Consider the following 25,979-nt stretch of genomic DNA (forward strand, 5'->3'; position numbering starts at 1 on the left):
ATCCCACGTCTGATGCAGAACTTTTACCAAATCATCTTCCGAAATATAGTAAGCGAGAAACTTTTCCCCTTTTCATTTTCTTGTGGGGGTGTAAGCGAGAAAAGTTTCAGAAAGGTTTGAATTTAATTTTGTAGTTTGTTCGAATGCGATGAGTGCAACCATTTGTCCTTTATGAGCGATGCATTGTGCGGTTCGCAGACGCGGCGTTCAGTCACTGTGGCCGTCTCAGTTGCAGATGTGAGCTCGTTAGTGGGTGTTGTACAGCGGCGATTTGAGGATATCTTAAGTTCATCTGTAAAGACGCTTGAAAGACTAGTTGTTTATTATTAGAGTACGTATATGCATTTGTAGTCACGCTGAGCATTCACTGTTTATGTGCGCATCCAATAGCATCGTATGGTTTCTTATTTTATATATTCACTTATTTCATTAGCATCACATACGGCTGTCCTCATTATGTCATCCACGGATTCAGCGAGCGAGGTCGACGTGTCAGTTCTGAGTCCACCAAAGAAGCGAGCAAAGAAGAAATCATTAAGTTCTTCTGAGAAGCACATGGTGCTTAGTGTGTATAAGACGGAACTGTTACATCCAGAGCAGTCGATGAGTGACATTGTTTCGAAAACAGCTGCAGCTACAGGTGTTGGACGTTCTTCAGTGTATCGTGTGATAAGTGAGTACAAGGCCACACACTCTGTGAAGTCTCCCAAGAAAGGAAAATTACGACAGAAACTTTCTGAAAGTGTTGATGACTTCGATAGAAATGCGATACGAAGGAAAGTACACGAATTTTTTTTTCGTAACGAATTGCCAACAATTGACAAAGTGCTTACAGTCGTGAACGAAGATGCAGATATGGGAAATTGCGGAGAACTACATTTTATAAGTTATTTAGAGAAATGAATTTCTAATATGTCCGGCGTTGGCGCGATAGCATGCTAATAGACAGGAATGACATCATTTTATGGAGGCGGCGTTATCTTCTAACCATTAAACGGTTGAGAGATGAATGCAGACCCATTTAACAGTTGGACGAGACGTGGGTGAACGCAGGACGTATCCGAAGTTACGTCTGGGTAGACGACACTATAAATTCCTCAAAACAAGCGCTTCTGTCCGAATTATCCTCCGGAAGCAAGGGCCCATCAGGTAAAGGGAAACATCTGATTATAGCACACATTGGCAGCAAATCAGGGTTCGTTGAAGGATGTTTGTCGACTTTAGAATCCAAGAAAGTTGAAGATTATCATGAGGAGATGTGCGCCGAAACCTTCGAGAAGTGGTTTCAAGATGTTCTTCCTCGGCTTCAGAAAATGCAGTTATTGTTCTTGATAACGCGCTGTACCATTCTCGGAGAAAAGAAAAAGTTCCCAATGCGAATTCCAATAAGCACGAAATATCAGAGTGGCAAAAATCTAAAAACATCGATTTCGAAGACGGTATGTTGAAGAAAGAACTTTTAGATATAGTTAAAAATCACAGAACAGCGCGAAACGAATACGCAATAGATGAAATGGCGAAGAATGCAGGGAACACTTTTCTCAGAATTCCTCCGCACCACTGTGAATTAAACGCCATCGAGTTAGTGTGGGCCAGAATCAAAGACTATGTTGCAGCGAAAAACAAAACATACAAAATTCCGGAAGTTAAAGTACTGCTAGAAGAAGCAGTAAGAACAGTGACTGCAGAGGATTGGAACAAGTGCATCCTCCATGTCGTAGAAAAAGTGGAAACTCAAATGTGGAAATTAGACTGCATTATAGAGGAGAAAGAGGAGCGGTTTGTTATAAACCTCAATGTAAACAGTTCAAGTTCGACAGAGTGAACCTTGTTTCATCCTTTATCATTATTATTACTTGTATTGTTATTAAAATTAACAATTAATTGTGTTTGAATGGAGCGTTTTGTTAGCAACCTGAATGAAAATAAATCTGCTTCAACAGAATGACTCAGTTTAACATTATTGTAAAATTTATTTCGTACATTGTTGCCCAGGTTTCTCACGGTCCGCTGTGACAGATCGGCAGCCAGCCGAACGCCGCCAGCTGCAAAGCGTGCGCCAAGGATTTTCCACACCCCTATGTATCACGTGAATACCGAATGCTTTCTCTGGAAACGAGGGTAGTCGCTCACGTGACACTCTTTATGTTTCGTCCCAGCTCTCGGTGAATAGACTTTAGACAAAATTTGTAGTTGGTGTGATGAATGGCAGCTGGCTCTTAATGTACAAAAATGTTAGTTAATGAGGATGAATAGGAAAAACAAATCCGTAATGTTCGGATACAGCATTAGTAGTGTCCTGCTTGACACAGTCACGTCGTTTAAATACCTGGGCGTAACGTTGCGAAGTGATGTGAAATGCAAAGAGCACGTGAGGATTGTGGAAGGGAGAATTTTAGGAAAGTGTGGTTCAAGTACAAAAGAGACCACATGTAGGACACTAGTGCGACCTATTCTTGAGTACCACTCGAGTGTTAGGGATCCGCACCAGGTTGGATTAAAGGAAGACATCGAAGCAATTCAGAAGCAAGTTGCTAGATGTGTTACCGGTAGGTTCGATCAGCATGCAAGTGTTACGGATATGCTACAGGAGTTCAAGTGGAATCCCTGGAGGGAAGAGAACAATCACTTCGATGAACACTACCAAGAAGGTTTAGAGAGCCGACATTCAAAGCTGAATGCAGAACGATCCTCCTGCTGCCAACATATGTTTCGCGCAGGGACCACGAAGATAAGATACAAGAAATTAGGGCTCTTACGGAGGCATATAGACAGTCGTTTTTCCGTCACTCTATCTGCGAGTGGAACAGAAAAGGAATCGACTGGTTGTGGTAAAGGGTACTGTCCACCACGCACCATACGTTGGCTTACGGAGTATCTATGTAGATGTTGCTGTAGATGTCATCCATATCGATACTTAGGTTAGGCGGGGAATCCGAATCGCTCTTGGATAATAAAATAAATTGGTTTGGATAGAGAAGGAGACTGCCATAAACCGCTGTTTACACATGAGGGGTTCTGTACTGCAGCATCCAACAATGTGAGTTTGTCAAGTAGGGAGTGGTATCTTCTGAACCCACATTGGTGACTTGCTGCACAGCTTCCTGGACTCGAGAAATACTCAACAATGTGTATACTAATATTTTGAAAAATGTTTCGTACTAACCGTATATAGTGACATACTGCCCCTCATTAAACTGATCGTGGAATCCAACCAGTGCGAAGTCATTCCATACTGTGTCGTGTATGACAGGATGCCTCTTGAATATGGCCTGCAGCGTTGAAGCTTCCATTTCAGAATTGATAATGGCTAAATGGCCGCCTTCTGCCTCGCACTTGCGACGTGCATTTTCCCACGTATCTGTTGTAGTATGCAGCTTGTAGAAACCCACTCCTGGGAACAACTCGTAACCCAGCCCAGGTCTTTTCCGTTGAACTGTAGACACAAAAACGAATACACACTTAACACAAGACTAACAAAAATGATGTGCATTACTCTGCTACAAATATTGCAGATACTTTGGAAAAAGATGCCAAGAACTGACCTCGTCCAGGAAGTGGTTTCGGTACGGCCTCGACCCCAATGTATGCTCCAGCGCTGTAGTCGATGCCAGCAGGTGATAGATACTCGCTGTAAAAACAAGTGCCTTACAGTTGCTGTTAAAACAAGTAGCTTACAGATTCTCAATGTAAAAACAAGTGGTTTACTCCATCCTGAATAGTACTTTCATTATGCGGTCAAATACCAGCACACGCGCAGTGGTTTTTGTTCCAGACCCCAGGTATCTCACTAATAATGCGTTTAGCCAGTTTTTGCTGCTCTTACGGTGTGTAATATTAGGGGCACATTCTCACGTAGCTATGATCTCCCGAAACTATATTTTGTTTCCAGTCTTACCCAGTTACGTTAAATAATTGTCACGTCGAGGTTGTTTTTTTTTTTTTTTTTTTTTTTTTTTAATGCAAGCCAGTAACTTCCCCAGATTTTCTTCGAGCCGCGATGCAATGTTTGTTTTCTTATGGACAGGACCATTACCATGTTCATGCAGAGACGGCCAAACGATTGCTAAAAAGCAGGTACCACGGTAGTGTAATACAGGGTGATTCAAAAAGAATACCACAACTTCAAAAATGTGTATTTAATGAAAGAAACATAATATAACCTTCTGTTATACATCATTACAAAGAGTATTTAAAAAGGTTTTTTTTCACTCAAAAACAAGTTCAGAGATGTTCAATATGGCCCCCTCAAGACACACGAGCAATATCAACCTGATACTCCAACTCGTTCCACACTCTCTGTAGCATACCAGGCGTAACAGTTTGGATAGCTGCTGTTATTTCTCGTTTCAAATCATCAATGGTGGCTGGGAGAGGTGGCCGAAACACCATATCCTTAACATACCCCCATAAGAAAAAATCGCAGGGGGTAAGATCAGGGCTTCTTGGAGGCCAGTGATGAAGTGCTCTGTCAAGGGCTGCCTGGAGGCCGATCCATCGCCTCGGGTAGTTGACATTCAGGTAGTTACGGACAGATAAGTGCCAATGTGGTGGCGCTCCATCCTGCTGGAATATGAATTGTTGTGCTTCTTGTTCGAGCTGAGGGAACAGCCAATTCTCTAACATCTCCAGATACTGTAGTCCAGTTACAGTAGCACCTTCGAAGAAAAAGGGTCCAAAAACGTTATTGGCTGAAATGGCACAGAAAACGTTCACCTTAGGCGAGTCACGTTCATACTGAGTTGTTTCCCACGGATTCTCAGTGCCCCATATACAGACATGGTGACGGTTGACTTTCCCGTTAGTGTGGAAAGTTGCTTCATCACTAAACACAATCTTTGAAACGAAAGATTCATCTGTTTCCATTTGAGCAAGGATAAAATCACAGAAATCGATTCTTTTAATCTTATCAGCTGCAGACAGTGCTTGAACCAATTTCAGACCATAAGGTTTCATAACTAACCTTTTTCGTAGGACTCTCCATACAGTTGATTGTGGAATTTGCAGCTCTCTGCTAGCTCTGCGAGTCGATTTTCCTGGGCTGCGAACAAATGCTTGCTGGATGCGTGCTACATTTTCATCACTCGTTCTCGGCCGTCCAGAACTTTTCCCTTTGCACAAACACCCATTCTCTGTAAACTGTTTATACCAACGTTTAATACAGCACCTATCAGGAGGTTTAACACTATACTTCGTTCGAAATGCACGCTGAACAACTGTCGTCGATTCACTTCTGCCGTACTCAATAACACAAAAAGCTTTCTGTTGAGCGGACGCCATCTTAGCATCAACTGACACTGACGCCTAGTCAACAGCGCCTCAAGCGAACAAATGTACAACTAAATGAAACTTTATAGCCCCCTTAATTCGCCGACAGATAGTGCTTAGCTCTGCCTTTTGTCGTTACAGAGTTTTAAATTCCTAAAGTTGTGGTATTCTTTTTGAATCACCCTGTATATCTTCATTGACTCATGCACAAAAGAAGGCTGTATATATATAAGCGACCCAGAGATACCAAAAGGCTTCAGATAGGTTGTATGCTAGTAGGGCAGGCATCCACAAACCAGGTTCTAAATTGTAAAACGTTCTCAGAAGCAGATGCCAACTCGGACCATAATTTATTAGTGATCAAATACAGACCAAAGCTGAAGAAACTGCACAAAAGAGATGAGATCTGGATAATCTGAAAGAACAAGAGATAGCTCGAAGTTTCTAACAGAATATTAGTCAAATACTGACTGAAAGGGGAAAAGAATACAACAGAAGATGAGTGGGAAGCTCTGACAGACGAAATAGTGGCGGCAACAGAGGAAAAACCGTTGAAAAATACAAGCCACAGAAGTAATAATTGGATAACAAACGGATCATTGAGTTAAACTGATCTACATCTGCATGGATACTCTGCAAATCACATTTAAGTGCCTGGCAGAGGGTTCATCGAACCACCTTCAAAATTCTCTATTATTCCAATCTCGTATAGCGCGCGGAAAGAAAGAACACCTATATCTTTCCGTACGAGCTCTGATTTCCCTTATTTTATCTTGGTGATTGTTCCTCCCTATGTAGGTCGGTGTCAGAAAAAATATTTTCGCATTCGGAGGAGAAAGTTGGTGATTGGAATTTCGTGAGAAAATTCCGTCGCAACGAAAAACGCCTTTCTTTTAATGATGTCCATCCAAAATCCTGTATCATTTCTGTGACACTCTCTCCCATATTTCACGATAATACAAAACGTGCGGCCTTTCTTTTAACTTTTTCGATGTACTCCGTCAGTCCTATCTGGTAAGGATCCCACATCGCGCAGCAGTATTCTAAAAGAGGCCGGACAAGTGTAGTGTAGTCGCCTTAGTAGGTCTGTTACATTTTCCAAGTGTCCTGCCATTAAAACGCAGTCTTTGATTAGACTTCCCCATAACATTTTCTGTGTTCCTTCCAATTTAAGTTGTTCGTTATTGTAATACCTAGGTATTTAGTTGAATTTACGGCTTTTAGATTAGACTGATTTATCGTGTAACCGAAGTATAACGAGTTCCTTTTAGCACTCTTGTGGATGACCTCACACTTACCGTTATTTAGGGTCGACTGCCACTTATCGCACCATTCAGATATCTTTTATAAATCGTTTTGCAGTTTGTTTGGACTTTATTAGTCGACAAACGACAGCGTCATCTGCAAACAACCGAAGACGGCTGCTCAGATTGTCTCCAAAATCGTTTATATAGATAAGGAACAGCAAAGGGCCGATAACACTACCATGGGGAACGCCAGAAATTTCATTTCTGTTTTACTCGATGACTTTCCGTCGATTACTGCGAACTGTGACCTCTCTGACAGGTAATTACAAATCCAGTCACACAACTGAGACGATATTCCATAAGCACGCAATTTGACTACGAGCCGCTTGTGTGGTACAGTGTCAAACGCCTTCCGGAAATCCAGAAATACAGAATAGATCTGAAATCCCTTGTCAATAGCACTCAACACTTTATGTGAATAAAGAGGTAGTTGTGTTTCACAGGAACGATGTTTTCTACACCCATGTTGAATGTGTGTCAATAGACCATTTTCTTCGAGGTAATTCATAATGTTCGAACACAATATACTTTCTAAAATCCTGCTGCATATCAACGTTAACGATATATGCCTGTAATTTAGTGGATTACTCCTACTACCTTGAAAGAAGAAAAACAAAAATGAAGCAGGTAACAGGCAATATTGATGTCTAACAAATGAGATATAATAATTTAAAATTAGAGTATATTTTAATCCAAGTAGCGACAACCAACGCTGCAGGCTACTGCCATTCAGACAATTTCTTTCGGCTGTGGACCCCATTGAAAGTAAATCATTTATGAAGATCAGAAGAAAAACAAAAGACTCAAAATAGTGCCCTGTGGTTTAACATGTCTGCTACATATACCGAATGCCTGTTGCCATCTCATCAACATAGAACTTATATCCTCTGCTGTAGTGCCGTTAAGGCAAAAACTATAACATACGAATACGACTAATGAACCTCCCGCTCAAACTGCACACTGAGCTGTCGCAAAAACGCGAACTCTTTATGTTTTGAACGAAATTATATAAGATTTTTCTTGGGATGGCATGAGCCATGCACAGCGATGAACTGCACTATATTTTTGTAGCAATGACTGATTCAAAAAATTTCCTTTTCATCTTCTTATTGTAATACAGAATATCCAGTTATCGTAATTTTATGCAGCTGCTACGCGCTTTGGATATAGTTGACGCTCCTATGTCTTATTTACACAGGGTATCGTAAGCAAACTCATATTTTTAGCAATGTTAGATCTTACTGTTAAATTACAGAAAAAAAATTATGTCCAATTTACCTGACACGTACTCCCTTTTAGCAAAGATCTTGGGACTCGTTTTCAATACAGCCAGGCCATCAGTTGCTGAGCAGCAACTGAGTCGTTAAAAATAACCATTTGCAAAAACTATAGCGCTTGGACATATAACCATGAAAAGATAGATTTTTTACATATGTGTAACTTAATTTACCCCTTCACCAAGTAACTGTAGGCACGGCACATCTCTCTAAATGTCCCGTCTGGATAACAGGAAATGTTGGAAACCAATCCTGGTTCAATAACATAAAGTTGAACTAATATACAGGGTGAGTCACCTAACATTACCGCTGGATATATTTCGTAAACCGCATCAAATACTGACGAATCGATTCCACAGACCGAACGTGAGGAGAGGGGCTAGTGTAATTGGTTAATACAAACCATAAAAAAATGCACGGAAGTATGTTTTTTAACGCAAACCTACGTTTTTTTAAATGGAACCCCGTTAGTTTTGTTAGCACATGTGAACATATAAACAAATACGTAATCAGTGCCGTTTGTTGCATTGTAAAATGTTAATTACATCCGGAGATATTGTAACCTAAAGTTGACGCTTGAGTACCACTCCTCCGCTGTTCGATCGTGTGTATCGGAGAGCACCGAATTACGTAGGGATCCAAAGGGAACGGTGATGGACCTTAGGTACAGAAGAGACTGGAACAGCACATTACGTCCACATGCTAACACCTTCTTATTGGTCTTTTTCACTGACGCACATGTACATTACCATGAGGGGTGATGTACACGTACACACGTGGTTTCCGTTTTCAATTATGGAGTGGAATAGAGTGTGTCCCGAAATGTCAGGCCTATAGATGTTCAATGTGGTGGCCATCATTTGCTGCACACAATTGCAATCTCTGGCGTAATGAATGTCGTACACGCCGCAGTACATCTTGTGTAATGTCGCCGCAGGCTGCCACAATACGTTGTTTCATATCTTCTGGGGTTGTAGGCACATCACGGTACACATTCTCCTTTAACGTACCCCACAGAAAGAAGTCCAGAGGTGTAAGATCAGAAGAACGGGCTGGCCAATTTATGCGTCCTCCAAGTCCTACGAAACGCCCGTCGAACGTGTACCTCACCTCTCATGGAAATGTACATGTGCGTCAGTGAAAAATACCAATAAAAAGGTGTTAGCATGTGGACGTAATGTGCTGTTCCAGTCTCTTCTGTACCTAAGGTCCATCACCGTTCTCTTTGGATCCCTACGTAATTCGGTGCTCTCCGATACACACGATCGAACAGCGGAGGAGTGGTACTCAAGCGTCAACTTTAGGTTACAATATTTCCGGATGTAATTAACATTTTACAATGCAACAAACGGCACTGATTACGTATTTGTTTATATGTTCACATTTGCTAACAAAACTAACGGGGTTCCATTTAAAAAAACGTAGGTTTGTGTTAAAAAACATACTTCCGTGCATTTTTTTATGGTTTGTATTAACCAATTGCACTAGCCCCTCTCCTAACGTTCGGTCTGTGGAATCGATTCGTCAGTATTTGATGTGGTTTACGAAATACGTATATCCAGCGGTAATGTTAGGTGACTCACCCTGTATATAACTTTTTGCAAACATATCACGAAGATCCTTCTTCAGTTTAGTCAGAGAATTCATTTTTCCATTTTAGACAATTCTTACGAACTAGTATAGTCTTCGTCAGTGCTGTTTTTCTGGGGGAACGCTGGGGGATGCGTACCCCTAAACTTTTTCATCGACAAAGTAATTTTTTTACGATGTTGAGAACTTCGAAGAGTGCCAAAGATTTATTTCACGGACGTAAATTTTTTATTTCATTTTTTCGTGTTGGTAATTGCAATACGAACGATACCAGTGCAGTTTTTGTCATTGACTGTTTCAAGCATTTCGAAGCTGCGGCAACCGTTCTCGACAACTGAATCGCTGGCAGCCAGTTCGACCAGCATGTAGTGCCTTCGCCCGCTAATAGCGGGCGATGGTAGTACTAAACGGATAAGCGTACGCTCAAATCGCATGCTTAATTTGAGGTGATGTAAACTGAAGTGTTCGATACCCGGTATCGCCTGCTGTAAAGTCAACTGAAGAGTCTGATACCATTTTTTTAGTTCGACATGTTGATGACGTCATGGCTAAAAGCAGTCGGGTGGTATCCCATGCTTCAGTTATAAATGATTTTCGCTGCATTATATCCAATGTCGGAGTACCCTCAAACTGTTTTTTTTTTTTTTAGAAAAAAAGCACTGGTCTTCGTTCTTTTCTTTTAAGTTACGTTATCTAAAGTACATTGTATATGATGAATACTTTTTTCAAAATTTAGATCTATAATAGTCGCACCAAAACAAGTAGAAAGTCCATGTAATATGCGTCAGAAAGTCTTTCGGTTCTCACTAACGAAAATATCTTCGGTCTTTTTTTTACAGATGAGTGAACGATTAGAACAGATGGAATAGCGGATTATTACAACCATTATTAGTGAGCTGACGAAAGGCGTCACGGTACGATTCAACCTGGACACCAACAGTAGTTACAGAACTTTAGGTGTCTGTCTGGTAGATCTAGACAGCTCTCCTAAAACCTCTTGCAGGTGTCGTGCATAAGGACTTTATTTACAATGCTTATTCGGATTTGCCAAAGGATATGACCCTGTGAATACAGGGAAGCATGGTTTTGTGTCATCAATAAATCAAAACACAGGAATGTCGTATGAATTTTTACATCGACGTTTTGGTGTTTGAAATCTCCTTCCAGTGTAAGTAAAACTTTTTTCGGGTATGCAAGCTACAAGGGAAACTAAACAGTCGAATTCCTAGAAATAATTACTCATTTATGATTATAGAACATGTCACTGAAATCGACAACACTCTTTAGAAACCACACAGAAAGGTACGTGTAATTCGTCTAGCACGTTGTTAGTACTGCAGGCAGAAGTACCATGCTCAGTCAATCAGTACGTCATAATGACGTCAAGAGGCAGAGGCTAGTATAACCGAAAACTGACTAATGTAAATTCTGAAGACAGTAAAAATCTTATTTATATGATTCATTGACAAAATGTACGCAGTACCTGGTTTCCACTTCGCAGAAGAATGCATTTTTCTGGCCACACGGGAGATCATTGAGTCCGCCGTCCCTGTGAATGGCCCCACAGTCTTCTCCTGGATTTCCCATGAAATTCTGGCCCACGTTGTCCGGACCCTTCGACCACCAGCGAGAGTAATCCAGCGTGTACAGAGGTTCACCTAGATTTGCAGGGAGACATAGGATAGGATGTAATTCACATTGCACGAACTTTATTCTAAGTTGTACAAACAAGCGAAAAGAACTAAGGTATTCCGTTCGGTGTGATACTTTGAAAGCTGTTTATCTCTGAGGAACATGTTCAGTCTGCTAACTCTTCTGCGCCACTAGGATAGTCGTAAAGTTTTGATTATTATCTCGAAAAAATACAGTATGAGTAAGGAGGAAAGGTACATGCTTTGAAGGGCAACAGTATAAATGATTCTGGACAAAAAACTTCATATGGACACGTGCCCTATTCCGAATGGTTTCCTAGATAGAGTTTATTCAATGTAGCCTATTTTTATTTATTTTCTACGTTATTCAAACACTGTCATTGTTTACAACGTACCACAACAGTTTAGAGGAAGGCGAGGCGAACAGTTTGATGCATGGCACTTGTGGTCTATCAAGGCGGGGAACTACCGAAAACTGGGCTTCAAAAACTACCAAAGCGCATGCGCGTCGAGCGAGATTTTAAATATTCCGCGAACTCTTCGCGCAAACTATTAGTCCTAGAGAAAAAATGGATAGGACCTTTCTTTGTAGGAAATTTAACGTAGTTTAACTCTGCACTGCGACACGTTTTCGTTGGAGGGTGAGGTTTACGAGTTATATATGGAAAACGTGTAAATGTGATACTGAATGTGTTCGATATCAGAAACCAATCGGAACAGAGCTTATGTCCATATAAAATGTTTCGTTCAGAATCGCTAATACTATTACCCTTCACAGAATGTACCTTACCTCCTGACCCACCCTGTATAAATTACATAATTAATATTTCCCTTGTTTGTTGGTACATATCTGCAGTCCCGGTAAGCATTATGGGTCTCGTGCTGCAATACCTTAGCACTCCGATAGAGGAACCTAAATGAAGTGATACATCCCACTGGTAAAGCGGGGTGCGCAAGGGGGCTAGTCGCAAGGTTTTAACTGATAAAGTGAATGTTGGATGCGCCGTTCCGTCTTTAAACCTCTAGCGGCGTACAACAGTACTCTGACGTGGGTATTTTAATGGGTACCGAGTATGCACACATGCACCCACACATATACAAAAGATTCATTACGTACATTTTAGTTTCGATATGATATTTAAAACTTTATGACCAACGTTCATACAAATAATGATACTTCCAACGTGCCCAAACTCTTTGATACATGAACAGTTTCAGTTATAGAGAATTTAGGGGGTTTAAACTATGGAACCTGGGGATAAGTCTCACTTGTAGACGTTTTTTACTTGTCTAAATCTACGTCGACATGCATACTCCACAAGCTGCCACATGTACCTTGTACCACTACTAGTCATTCCTTTCCCTTTGCAAATGCAGCAAGGGAAAAGCGATTATATGCTGCTGTAGGGGCCCTAATTTGTCTTATCTTGTCTTCGCGGTCCTTATGTCAAATGTACGTTGCCGGTAGTAGAATCGTTCTGCAGTCAGCCGCAAACGCCGGTTGTCTAAATTTTCACAAGAGCATATCGCGAAAAGAATGTCGTCTTCCCACCAGGGATTGTCATTTGAATGATGAAATCTGCTACAGGTGTAAAATTAATTTATTTCTAAAAAGAAAAGGGCAACGTGGTTTCAGAACTTGTATCCCATCTTCAGGTGCATATTAAAATGTTAACCCATAAGGAATGCATTTTAACCTGAGTTACGCATCCTTTGGGGACTCACATTTTAATATGCACCTGAAGATGGAATAAATGTTCTGAAACCGGTTTGTATATTCCTTTTTAGAAATAAATAACTTCTACAGTCATTGATGATGAGTAATAGTAGTGGACGTCGCGTCAGGAGAAAGATGATTCCCATATGAGTTCACGAAGGAGCTCTGTAAAACTCCTCTGCTGATAGAACCTCCGAGTAACAAATCTAGCATCACACCTCTAAATTGCCTCGATGTCTTCCTTTAATTTGACCCGATAGAGTTCCATTTGTTCGAGCAGTACTCATGAATGGATCGAACTAGTGTTCAGTGCACATTCCATTTCCTATGATTTTGCAACGGACCGCGTAGATATTTAACTGACGTGTCTATATCAAGCAGTACACCACTAATACTGTATTGTACTGTATTTGTTTTTCCTACTTATCTGCATTAACTTACACTGCTATATATTTAGAGGAAGCTGTCATACACCATACCAAATATAAATTCTGTTTAAGTCGTCTCATACCCTCCTACATTCAGTCAACTTTCTTGTACTCTGTAGCCGCATCAGCTAACAATCGCAGACTGCTGCTCCCCCCTATCGGCCAGATCTTATGTTTATTCGTACACAGGGTGTTTCCGTAAGAGCGTGCAAAAATTTAGCAGGATATAGAGGATGCTCCACTGAACAATTTGAAGTAGGGTACCTGGGGTCGGAGAAGCCAGCTTCAGGAGATAACAGGAATAAAATCACATTACTGTGTACTTTTCAATTTACTTTAGTTACAGTTAACTGAAGATACCATCATTGATACAATGAGTGTACTATGTATACTGTGTCTTACAAAATGTGCTGAAACTGATGGCCAACAACCTTAATGCAAAAATGACATCGGCAAACAAGTGTCTGATGCATATCCCTGGTGAGTTTCAAATTACATCAAGGTGGTTGCAATTCTGGCAACTAATTCCATCTCCGTATCCACTGCAGTCTCATACACAAGTGACTTTAGATATCCTCATAGGAAATAATTAAGGGGATTCAGGTCAGGTGACCTCGCAGGCCATGGAATGGGACCTCCCCTCCCAACAGTAAAATGTCACCAATAGGAATTTTCTGTGACTTGTCCAAAGCATTTGATTGTGTGAACCATGACATTATGTTACAGAAATTATAATTCTATGGTATAAATGGAATAGCATATGAGTGCTTTAAGTCATACCTACAGAACAGGAAGCAAAACGTTTCCTTATATGGGTTAAGTGATTTAAATAAGTTTGCCACTTCATCTAACTGGAATGAAATTGCATTAGGTGTTCCACAGGGTTCAATCATGGATCCCCTTCTGTTCTTGATATATGTGAACGACCTCCCTTCCTATCTGAAACAGCAAGCTGAACTGACACTGTTTGCTGATGATACAAGCATCATTATTAACGCAGTAAAAGAAACTCCAATTGAAAATGATACAAATGACGTCTTTCGAAAAGTCATTAATTGGTTTTCTGCAAACTTTGAAAAAAGACAGTAAATCCAATTTTTTGCTGCAAAAGGTACAGTTCCTTCAATAAATATAGCACATCAGCAGAAGCCAGTAGCCAGTGTAGAGCATACTAAGTTTTTGGGTGTACATATAGATGAGAATCTTAATTGGAAAATTCATATTTTGGATCTTCTAAAGCGACTAGGTTCAGCAAATTTTGCAATCAGAATAATTGCCAATTTTGAGGATATAGAAATTAGTAAGCTAACATACTTTGCATACTTTCACTCTCTGATGTCATACGGAATAATACATGGGGTAACTCAAAATTTAGACAAAAAGTATTATTAACTGCTCAAAAGAAAGTGGTTAGAATAATGTGTGGCTCTCATAGTCGCACATCTTGTAGGCATATTTTTAAAAGATTGGGAATTGTTACAACAGCCTCACAGTATATTTACTCACTAATGAAACTTGTTCTCAACAACATGACCAGTTTAAAAACAATAGTGACTTTCATGATTATAATAACAGGAAAAAGAAAGACTTACACTATCCTTTACTCAATCTATCTTTGGCACAGAAAAGGGGTAAAATATGCTGCTATAAAAATTTTCGACAAATTACCAGATGAAATAAAATGTCTGACAGACAGCAGTAATAGGTTCAAAAATATATTTAAATCATATCTCCTTGACAACTCCTTCTATACTGTAGATGAATTCTTCAATAGAAATAAATAAATCTATAGATATAGTATATGCATTTTGTGTAATTTAAGGTAATGGGGTAAATAATAGAAATATTAATCTTTAACTCTGTATTGTAACATATAAATATTAAAAAATCTTGTTTCATATGTGCATTACTTGTGCACTTGACACGTCCTACATCATAACGGCTACCGTACCGTGCGACTGATCAGTGGAACATGCAACCAACTAACTAGCTGACTAACAATCCAGCGACCAGGAAATACAGCGTTAGGATGGTTGCAGACATCAAAACTGAAGTGAGGCGATGCACCGTCATGTTGTATCCATATCCCCTCACGAGCAGCCAAGGGTACGTTCTCCAACATCTCAGGCAGGACAGAGACACCTTATAGATAAGTAAAAAAAAACTGCATAATGACTTCCCAGTAATCAGACTCGCCCTCCTTGTTTCCTTGCAGGAAATAAAGAAAGTACATGTAAATAAACAGCAAAGTGTGTGTAAACTTACACGCATGTTAGTCGTAAATAAGCTGGAAAACACTAATGCTAGACAAAGTGGTAGACAAAACACTAATGCTAGACAAAGCAGTAGACAAGTTTACTTCCATATCTCCTTAAGTTGGCTTCTCTGAACCCAGGCTCCCCACTTCAGATTGTTCAGTGGAGCATTCTACATCTTACATTTTTGCACGCTCTTGCGGAAACATCCTGTACATAGAAGAAGAGCGGTCCTATCACACTTCCCTGGGGCACTCCTGGTGATACACTTGTCGCCGATGATCACTCGCCGTCCAGGACGACGCGCTGAGATCTATTAGTTAAGAAGTCTTGAAGCCACGGATACATCTGAGCACCTATTTAGTTTGTTCGACGTTCGTTAAGAGTCTGCGATGAGGCACTGTCAAACACTTCCCAGAAATCTAGGAATAATGGATCGTCTGTTGCCCTTCATTCACAGTTCGCAGTATTCGCGTCCTATTGTACTGAAAAGTATGTAAGATACGACTATTGCTTAACTTACATGTCGAAATTGCAATGAAGACAGTAAAAGAAAACGGAGAAGAGTAATACAATCGCAAGCGGAACAGCCTCCTGGATAAAGTAAAGTAGGGCTGTGAGTTGAAATGACGGCATCGTTAGAGTAGAATGTGGGTGGAGAATAAAAAAAAGTTAAAACGAAAGTGATTATATACACAGGCGAAACTGAGTTTGCTATGATGACAACGAACGAATCGTCGCCAATGTGAATGACTGGTGGCCAGTGCTAAATAGAAACATACAAATCTCTTCTTTACATATACAGCAGGTTTGTCAGTGAAGTCGACAAGGAGCTGGCTGCATGGTCTGGGTCTTCAATGTCTAAAATAATTAGAAGTCGTTGGTAAAAAAATAACATATTGTACTTAACTGGTGGTACAGGAGTCTTCATGGTCAGGAGTAATATAACTACAAACAGAGAGCTATAGAGGAATCACTTAGGCCATACTTTAACTAAGCGCCTTGTTAGAGGTTGCTTTCTGTCAGCTGAAGGCTATACTACTTTCCTACTTGTCGTTCCGAACAAGAGTGCACGAGAGCTCGAAAGATACGAGAGCTATCCACAAAGTACATTACGTTTTCGTTTGTGTCCGTTAGGGGCGGGGCTAGCGCGGCCATCTTGGTGTCATGGCATTCCGCCGCTCAGTCGGCATCCTGCCGTGCTAGTGAGAGGTTCGTGCTGTACTCCGTTGAGTTATTGTGACAGTTTGAAATGTCAGTGTTAATTGAAAATGCCGCGAAGTGTGAAGTGCATGCTGTAATAAGGTTTCTGACTGCAAAAAACTGTACACCGATAGAAATCTATCGGCAGCTTTGTGAAGTGTATGGGGACAACATAATCACTGAAGGTGGAGTGCGTCAATGGGTCATAAAATTTAAAAATGGCCGAACTAACGTTCACGACGAAGAGCGAAGTGGAAGACCCAGCATAGTGACTGCCGAACTTGTCGAAAAAATCGATGCCGCAGTCCGTGAAAACCGTAATTTCACAATAACGGAACTCTCTATGAGTTTTCCACAAATTTCACGAAGTTTGTTGCACGAAATCATTACCGAAAAGCTTGGTTACCACAAGTTTTGTGCAAGATGGATACCAAAAATCTTAACAGAGATTCACAAAAATCAGCGAATGGCTGCAGCCTTAACGTTTTTGGACGCTTACGAGAAAGATTGAAAGGTCTCTGTTGGATTCCTTTCATGTTTAATTTCTCAAATTTGTTGTCTTTTAAGGAATAAATTCCTCTTCTAAATTTACTGTGGCGTTTCTGACTATCTGGGAGGAGACTGAGTAGTGGAACGTGTTACTTTTACACGTAAACATGAACGATCTCTCACACTACTACACTTTAAAGCACAGTTTATATGTAATTCTTATATGTAATTCATGTCACACAGTCTCATACGGAACCTACATCCGCTTTCTGTTATATACTGTATATGATAAGATACTGTCATCCCCCTTCCCTTCTGTGTGAGAGGATGAATGATCAAATGTGTTTGTAGCTGCATGCTTGAGGGTAGCAGACAAGGCTGTCTGCTAGAGAACAGTAGGACCAACGTTGAAACAGGTAGCTACGCTTCCTAAAAGCAGAGAGGTTTCCATTCTTAGTATGGTCCGGTCCGTCCCCTGTCATGTTGGTATAGGAAGCTGCCCCTCTGGCGCCTTCCGTTGGTCTTTGTGAGCGACTCTCGGGAGCACGCTGGGTAGTTCAGTGGGAGTCTGGCAGCTGGAGAGTAAGCAGTTGGAGTCCAGTAGTAGCGCAGGGCAGTCCAGCAGTAGCAGTCTGGCGGTAGCGAGCGTCTGAAGTGGTAAGATCTCCGGCTAAGCGCGTGTCTGTTAAGTCCATAGGACAATGGATTTGTTAAGTTCAGCTTAACTGAGAATTTAATCATTTTATTTCGGGTTTAGCTCTAAGATATCTAAGGTTATCTTAAATTGCAGCGTAGTGTAATTCTCGTGTGAGGTTCATATTATTTTCCGGGAGTTGCTTTGTTACTACTTTGTGAGTAAAGTGGAACCACGTGTTGATCAGTAACTCTAAGTAAGATCAATCTTAAATGCAAATGCTTGTGTGATTATAACGTATCGTCTTGAAAAGATTTTGAATATACCAACTTTTCTTTATGTTCAACCCACGTGGCGTGTACTTTGTGAGACCAGTACCACGTGCTTATATAACTGTTTGACCCATCAGGTTAGTAGTAAGACGTTAGTAACCAGTTCGAGGTTTTTGTTTTGTAATTTGCTTTTTGATCTAATTTATTTTTATTATCAAAATTATTGCGGAGTTATACGCTTTCTGTAAACCAAGTTGACCACGTGAAGGGTAATTACAAGACGGACAGGATTGTGCTACGAAAATAATTTCTTTAACTGAAAATTTGAATCTATTGGTTGTGGTTAACTTTCTGTTGCATGTGTTTCAATGTTCTTTTTACTGTGTATGTTTAAGGAAAGTTCTCCATTTATCATGTGACAAGACGTATGCCGCGAGCGTCAAGAAGAGGGCGAATAAGAACATTTCTGTAGTGGTGTAAACACTTTGTTGAAGTAGCATTGAAGTGGCTTGTGGGATTAATTAGTAGTGGATAGAAGTAGAATTTTGAGTAATGCATGTTTATGGGTAGTTAGTTTGTAGAATAGACAACAGGTGTGCATGTGTGTGTGTGTAAATAACATGTGAACCCTATGCTGTCCTGACCTATACTTGCACAAGGCATAATCTTATTCATTTTAGTGAATTAATTAGTAGCATTTGATTTATTAAAACGTAAGTGAACCACATTAGTGATGTGGATTTAAATATTATGTTGTCAATTCATTTAATTTTTATTTTTACATTGTAAAGTCATTTCACTTTTATTTTTTATATTGTCAAGTCATTTAACTTTTAATTTTATATTGTCGATTCATATAACTTTGTTCTTAAAAAGTGTGAAAGACAATACTAAGTGATATTATGTATGACATTGTGTAATCACATAAGGATGATAAAAAAATTTCTGTGAATGCAGTAGAGAACGTGAAAGCGAACCGGCAAAACTCTTAAGAGACAGCGGGAGCAGCCAGGTAGTTGTAAACTGGCGGGTTTCCCAGCGGGACACGCTGTCAGCCAGGCCACTTCGGGAGCGCGGCCGACAACAAAAGACCCTACGCCGCAAACACTTTCCCGTATACCTGCAGCTAATGGGCGGCCGCCCGCGCGACCCTAGCTGAAGGGAATGACCTGAGATGGGCGAGCGGTCCACCGCGCGGAAATCCATCTCCTGGCAACGCACCTCACGCACGCGACCGTGACGAGACGGCTGCGGTGTAACAACACAAAGGGCGTGGAGCCTTTTGACAGGTACTGTCCAAAGAAACTTGCAGACGTCAACGACGCCTATCGACATTTCCTGACGGATGCCTACTGTCAAGCGACAGTAATTCATGGTTAGATGTTCTCTGGTCGCTAAGGGTGACACGAAGAAGAGCCATTGAAGTGTCATCCTTGCCCAGGAATATCAACCTGGCATGTCAATCGAGGATACTGCACGAATTTGACAATACAAACATGGAACAAAATCGAGATGTACGTGACACAAGAGAAACTTCATGAGAGGGCAGAGACGGCGGGATCGCACGCAACAGATGGACAAAAAATCCCTACTGACAGCTGCGGCGACGAACCCCCTCCCCCTCCCCTTATATTGTGCCACGGAACAGTGGAACTAGTGAGTGTATCAGTGAACAGTGATTATACGGTTCTTAGTTCAATGCATATACGTGTGTTTCTGTCACAGAAACTTTGACTCGTGTGTTTTGCATGGACTCGATTTATTGGTGTTTATTAAACTCTGACTCTTGTATTTTGCAGGTGTTCTATATTTTTTTAAACTTTGACTATTGTATTTTGCAGGTGTTTTATTTATTGGTGTTTTGTTTTAGATGTTGACTATTGTACTGTTTTATTGATCAATGTTTGTTCTTGTGTTAGGTATTAGATTTGTGATATTTTGTTTCATAAATTCATTACTGTGGCACTGCTTCCTTTATCAGTCAGATTGCTATTCATTCTCATTGGGCTGTGATCGATTAGCCTTTGCATGGGGCATATTTATTGTGAGGAACCCCTTAAGGGTAACAATCACACAATTATTGTACTTTCAGTATAATGACACAGTGCTCTTTGTTTGCTAACTAACTGAAATATTGTAGAGTGATTAAATTAGTGCCACATAGTTACGTTAATTCTACAGATTATTAGTTTTATAAGATATAGAAATTTTTTTGCGATAACCACTTAGTAAAACAGGTTTTTTTTTGTCGATTTTTTTGCTTTTGCGAATTGTGCATTGTAATGTTCTACTTTATGATACTGATGTTATTTGATGTTCTTTTTTTAATTGCTGTGGCACCTTTGCTATTTTCATAAATTTTGCCTGTTAATAAACAGTCATAAATTTGCCTGTGATCAGTTGGCTCTTGCAATGAGCAAATACTGGTGAACTCCATAAGGGTAACAACCAGAAATTGTTTTCATATTAATGACACAGGAACCATTGTTTTTACTTGCTGACCGATTTAGGTCTACATGATCTTTTAAATAGGTGTCACAGATTGTGTGTTTTTATTTTTTTTCTTTAAAATTGGTAGATTGTAAAGATGTTTGAAATTATTGTGTTTTAGCAAGTAGCTGGTGACCTTTTGCCTTTTCTTTACACTTTTGGTTTAAGTAGGGTGTGAGAAGCCTGCTTGGGAATGTCCTAGCATGGCCAGAAAATTCCCTGCACAGTCTTTTCCCGGAGCGTTGGGGTTATGAAAGGTCTCTGTTGGATTCCTTTCATGTTTAATTTCTCAAATTTGTTGTCTTTTAAGGAATAAATTCCTCTTCTAAATTTACTGTGGCGTTTCTGACTATCTGGGAGGAGACTGAGTAGTGGAACGTGTTACTTTTACACGTAAACATGAACGATCTCTCACACTACTACACTTTAAAGCACAGTTTATATGTAATTCTTATATGTAATTCATGTCACACAGTCTCATACGGAACCTACATCCGCTTTCTGTTATATACTGTATATGATAAGATACTGTCATCCCCCTTCCCTTCTGTGTGAGAGGATGAATGATCAAATGTGTTTGTAGCTGCATGCTTGAGGGTAGCAGACAAGGCTGTCTGCTAGAGAACAGTAGGACCAACGTTGAAACAGGTAGCTACGCTTCCTAAAAGCAGAGAGGTTTCCATTCTTAGTATGGTCCGGTCCGTCCCCTGTCATGTTGGTATAGGAAGCTGCCCCTCTGGCGCCTTCCGTTGGTCTTTGTGAGCGACTCTCGGGAGCACGCTGGGTAGTTCAGTGGGAGTCTGGCAGCTGGAGAGTAAGCAGTTGGAGTCCAGTAGTAGCGCAGGGCAGTCCAGCAGTAGCAGTCTGGCGGTAGCGAGCGTCTGAAGTGGTAAGATCTCCGGCTAAGCGCGTGTCTGTTAAGTCCATAGGACAATGGATTTGTTAAGTTCAGCTTAACTGAGAATTTAATCATTTTATTTCGGGTTTAGCTCTAAGATATCTAAGGTTATCTTAAATTGCAGCGTAGTGTAATTCTCGTGTGAGGTTCATATTATTTTCCGGGAGTTGCTTTGTTACTACTTTGTGAGTAAAGTGGAACCACGTGTTGATCAGTAACTCTAAGTAAGATCAATCTTAAATGCAAATGCTTGTGTGATTATAACGTATCGTCTTGAAAAGATTTTGAATATACCAACTTTTCTTTATGTTCAACCCACGTGGCGTGTACTTTGTGAGACCAGTACCACGTGCTTATATAACTGTTTGACCCATCAGGTTAGTAGTAAGACGTTAGTAACCAGTTCGAGGTTTTTGTTTTGTAATTTGCTTTTTGATCTAATTTATTTTTATTATCAAAATTATTGCGGAGTTATACGCTTTCTGTAAACCAAGTTGACCACGTGAAGGGTAATTACAAGACGGACAGGATTGTGCTACGAAAATAATTTCTTTAACTGAAAATTTGAATCTATTGGTTGTGGTTAACTTTCTGTTGCATGTGTTTCAATGTTCTTTGTGTGTTGTTTTATGAATGCAGTGTTGTATCCAGTCTCCCAATCTTGACTCCATATTTTATGTGTTCCGTAATATTCCAATTTCACAGTTTCACAATCGTAAATAAGGCACCAGCTCAAGTATAACTCACGTATAATATGCTGAAATTTCAATGAACAATCTCTAAAATAAATTTGCAAATATAAACTGATTTCTTTCTTTTTATTTAAATTCTCCTTTTATATAGATATATTACCGGTTGTTGTATGTCTGTAAAAAGATTATAATCAATGATAGTCTGATTGGTAATGTGGTAAACCTAGACTAGTTACCCAGTCGTGAAACAGTGGCCCAGTAAACGCACGGTTAACCTCTCCCCAGACAGCTCAACGGCTTGTAACCCGCTTTCATGGTCTAATTAGCACCCGATTTCAGCATACCAAATTCAAGTCACAATCTTACCCAATTCAGCAAAGCAAATAAGAGTTACAATCTTTCAAGATGGCGACTCATTACTCGATCGCATCGTGACTGGTGACGAAACATGGGTTAAGCATGTGAACTGCGAGACAATATTGCAGTCAATGCAGTGGGGGCACACAAATTCCCCCCAAAAACCCAAGAAATGCATGCAGACAATGTCGGCAAGGAAGGTGATGGCGACTGTCTTTTAGGACAGAAAAGGTGTGATTTTTGTTGATTTCCTAGGAAGAGGCACTACAATAAACTCTCAAAGGTATTGCCAAACTCTGCACAACCTAAGAAGAGCAATACAAAACAAGCGCAGGGGAAAGTTGGGCTCAAAGATCTTGCTGATTCACGACAACGCCAGGGTCCACACGGCAAATGCCACTCGTGAAGTTCTCGAATCTTTTAAGTGGGAGTTGTTTCCTCATCCGCCGTACAGTCCCGACCTGGCACCGAGCGACTTCCACTTATTCCCAGCAAATGAAGAAGTGGTTGGCTATGCAGCGTTTTGATAACGACGCACAGCTTCAAGAAGAGGTAACCACGTGGTTGAAGGCGCAGGCAGCCGAATTTTACGACGAAGGAATTTCCAAGCTCGTCCATTGCTACTATAAGTGCCTTAATTTAAATGGCAACTATGTAGAAAAGTAGTATTTAAGTGTGGCTTTCATCTGTATATAATAAAAAAATTTCCAATACATTATTTATTTTTTATTCCAAAACGTAATGTACTTTGTGGATAGCCCTCGTACTTGTTACCTGCCGCGGCGCGGCGCTAGCGGCGCTAGGCGAGACTCGCGGGTCCATTTATAATAGTACGAACCGCGGTCGGTAACTGCAACCCCTAACAAGTGTGATATCGAACGTTGATACCACAGAGTCGGTTAACGTAAAGCAGGAGGAAGGAACAGGAGAAAAAGAAACGAAGAATTTTTCGCATCTACGGCGACAGATTACACAGTAGTGACGGAGGTACTGCAGCTTAGTTGGTGCAGATCAAGGAAGTTGTCTTTGGTAAAAATTCTCCAGTAGTATCTGATGCGTCTCAGCACTGGAGAAGTTCCTGTAAATGTAAGGAAGGAAAATTAAGTGGAACTCTGCTGCTGCATCCAGATATATATCTCGGTTAAGTAGCAGAGAGGAAATATTGTAGAAACTATCAAAGACTAGAAAATACAAAAGGAATTACCGAGGATGTTGGGTGGCAATAGATAGGAACTATTAAAAAATTAGTTCAAGACAGCAAGAGATGGAGGACGGGATTAACACACTCGAAGAAGTGGTGATTTAAAAACACTGTAATGGTAGAGACAGAAGCACATAGTCTGCCTGAAGTGGAACTTCACCATCTGACGGAGGCATCACACCGTCCAGCGTCTTACACCTCTCTTCTGTAATACTTTCAATCCTGAAGCTGGTCATACTATCTGGTAATCAAGACGCCTACATCGCCATCTCAGTTACTCCATTCAGGCCAATGTGGGGATGAAATTTCTTCCACCATAACAGCACGAACTGGCTGCGTCAAGGTTGACTATTAATATACCACCACTAATCAGGCCAACTGACCAATGCCTAATAAACTTTAGTGATTGTTACCTCAGATCACAAAAGAAATTCGTTCTTTGATTCCGTTTGAGAGATAAGAACAATTCTTTCCATTGAAATTCATACTGTCCAGTGCAATACTCTTTTGACTTCATGAGGTCATTGAGAATGTGCCCCAGATAAGGATGGTGTAAGTTATATTGCCTATCTTAAGGTCCATCAAATACACTCCTGGAAATTGAAATAAGAACACCGTGAATTCATTGTCCCAGGAAGGGGAAACTTTATTGACACATTCCTGGGGTCAGATAAATCACATGATCACACTGACAGAACCACAAGCACATAGACACAGGCAACAGAGCATGCACAATGTCGGCACTAGTACAGTGTATATCCACCTTTCGCAGCAATGCAGGCTGCTATTCTCCCATGGAGACGATCGTAGAGATGCTGGATGTAGTCCTGTGGAACGGCTTGCCATGCCATTTCCACCTGGCGCCTCAGCTGGACCAGCGTTCGTGCTGGACGTGCAGACTGCGTGAGACGACGCTTCATCCAGTCCCAAACATGCTCAATGGGGGACAGATCCGGAGATCTTACTGGCCAGGGTAGTTGACTTACACCTTCTAGAGCACGTTGGGTGGCACGGGATACATGCGGACGTGCATTGTCCCGTTGGAACAGCAAGTTCCCTTGCCGGTCTAGGAATGGTAGAACGATGGGTTCGATGACGGTTTGGATGTACCGTGCACTATTCAGTGTCCCCTCGACGATCACCAGTGGTGTACGGCCAGTGTAGGAGATCGCTCCCCACACCATGATGCCGGGTGTTGGCCCTGTGTGCCTCGGTCGTATGCAGTCCTGATTGTGGCGCTCACCTGCACGGCGCCAAACACGCATACGACCATCATTGGCACCAAGGCAGAAGCGACTCTCATCGCTGAAGACGACACGTCTCCATTCGTCCCTCCATTCACGCCTGTCGCGACACCACTGGAGGCGGGCTGCACGATGTTGGGGCGTGAGCGGGAGACGGCCTAACGGTGTGCGGGACCGTAGCCCAGCTTCATGGAGACGGTTGCGAATGGTCATCGCCGATACCCCAGGAGCAACAGTGTCCCTAATTTGCTGGGAAGTGGCGGTGCGGTCCCCTACGGCACTGCGTAGGATCCTACGGTCTTGGCGTGCATCCGTGCATCGCTGCGGTCCGGTCCCAGGTCGACGGGCACGTGCACCTTCCGCCGAACACTGGCGACAACATCGATGTACTGTGGAGACCTCACGCCCCACGTGTTGAGCAATTCGGCGGTACGTCCACCCGGCCTCCCGCATGCCCACTATACGTCCTCGCTCAAAGTCCGTCAACTGCACATACGGTTCACGTCCACGCTGTCGCGGCATGCTACCAGTGTTAAAGACTGCGATGGAGCTCCGTATGCCACGGCAAACTGGCTGACACTGACGGCGGCGGTGCACAAATGCTGCGCAGCTAGCGCCATTCGACGGCCAACACCGCGGTTCCTGGTGTGTCCGCTGTGCCGTGCGTGTGATCATTGCTTGTACAGCCCTCTCGCAGTGTCCGGAGCAAGTATGGTGGGTCTGACACACCGGTGTCAATGTGTTCTTTTTTCCATTTCCAGGAGTGTATTTTCCAGGCCAGTTTTCCTTTACCCACCCTGTATTAATTGTACAGTGTATAGCTCCGTGATTATTAGTCTCTCACGGAGGTAGGTGGTACAAAAGGAGGAAGAGAAAGACTGCTGAATAAAAAGTTCTCGAGCTTCCAGCCGAGTCAAGTGATTAAAATTACACGAGGTTGCGGCCTAGCACACCTTGGCCGTTGTCAGGTGGTATGACTGCCAGCAGGCTGCTGGTGCGCCCTTT

General features: G+C 41.4%; 1 protein-coding gene across 1 annotated transcript in view; it reads right to left on the reverse strand.

Moving 5' to 3' along the window:
• Positions 1–7,168: 7,168 nt before the first annotated feature.
• Positions 7,169–25,979, reverse strand: part of LOC126260717 (hemolymph lipopolysaccharide-binding protein-like) — an 85,921-nt gene continuing 67,110 nt past the window's right edge. Inside the window, exons 4-5 of the mRNA XM_049958055.1 lie at positions 10,926–11,100; positions 7,169–7,172 (exon numbers count right to left, since the gene is read on the reverse strand). Coding sequence (XP_049814012.1) covers positions 7,169–7,172; positions 10,926–11,100 — 179 coding nt within the window. The remainder of the gene's footprint in view (positions 7,173–10,925; positions 11,101–25,979) is intronic.

Source organism: Schistocerca nitens, chromosome 5, assembly GCF_023898315.1.
Source record: "Schistocerca nitens isolate TAMUIC-IGC-003100 chromosome 5, iqSchNite1.1, whole genome shotgun sequence".
Lineage (NCBI taxonomy): Eukaryota > Metazoa > Arthropoda > Insecta > Orthoptera > Acrididae > Schistocerca > Schistocerca nitens.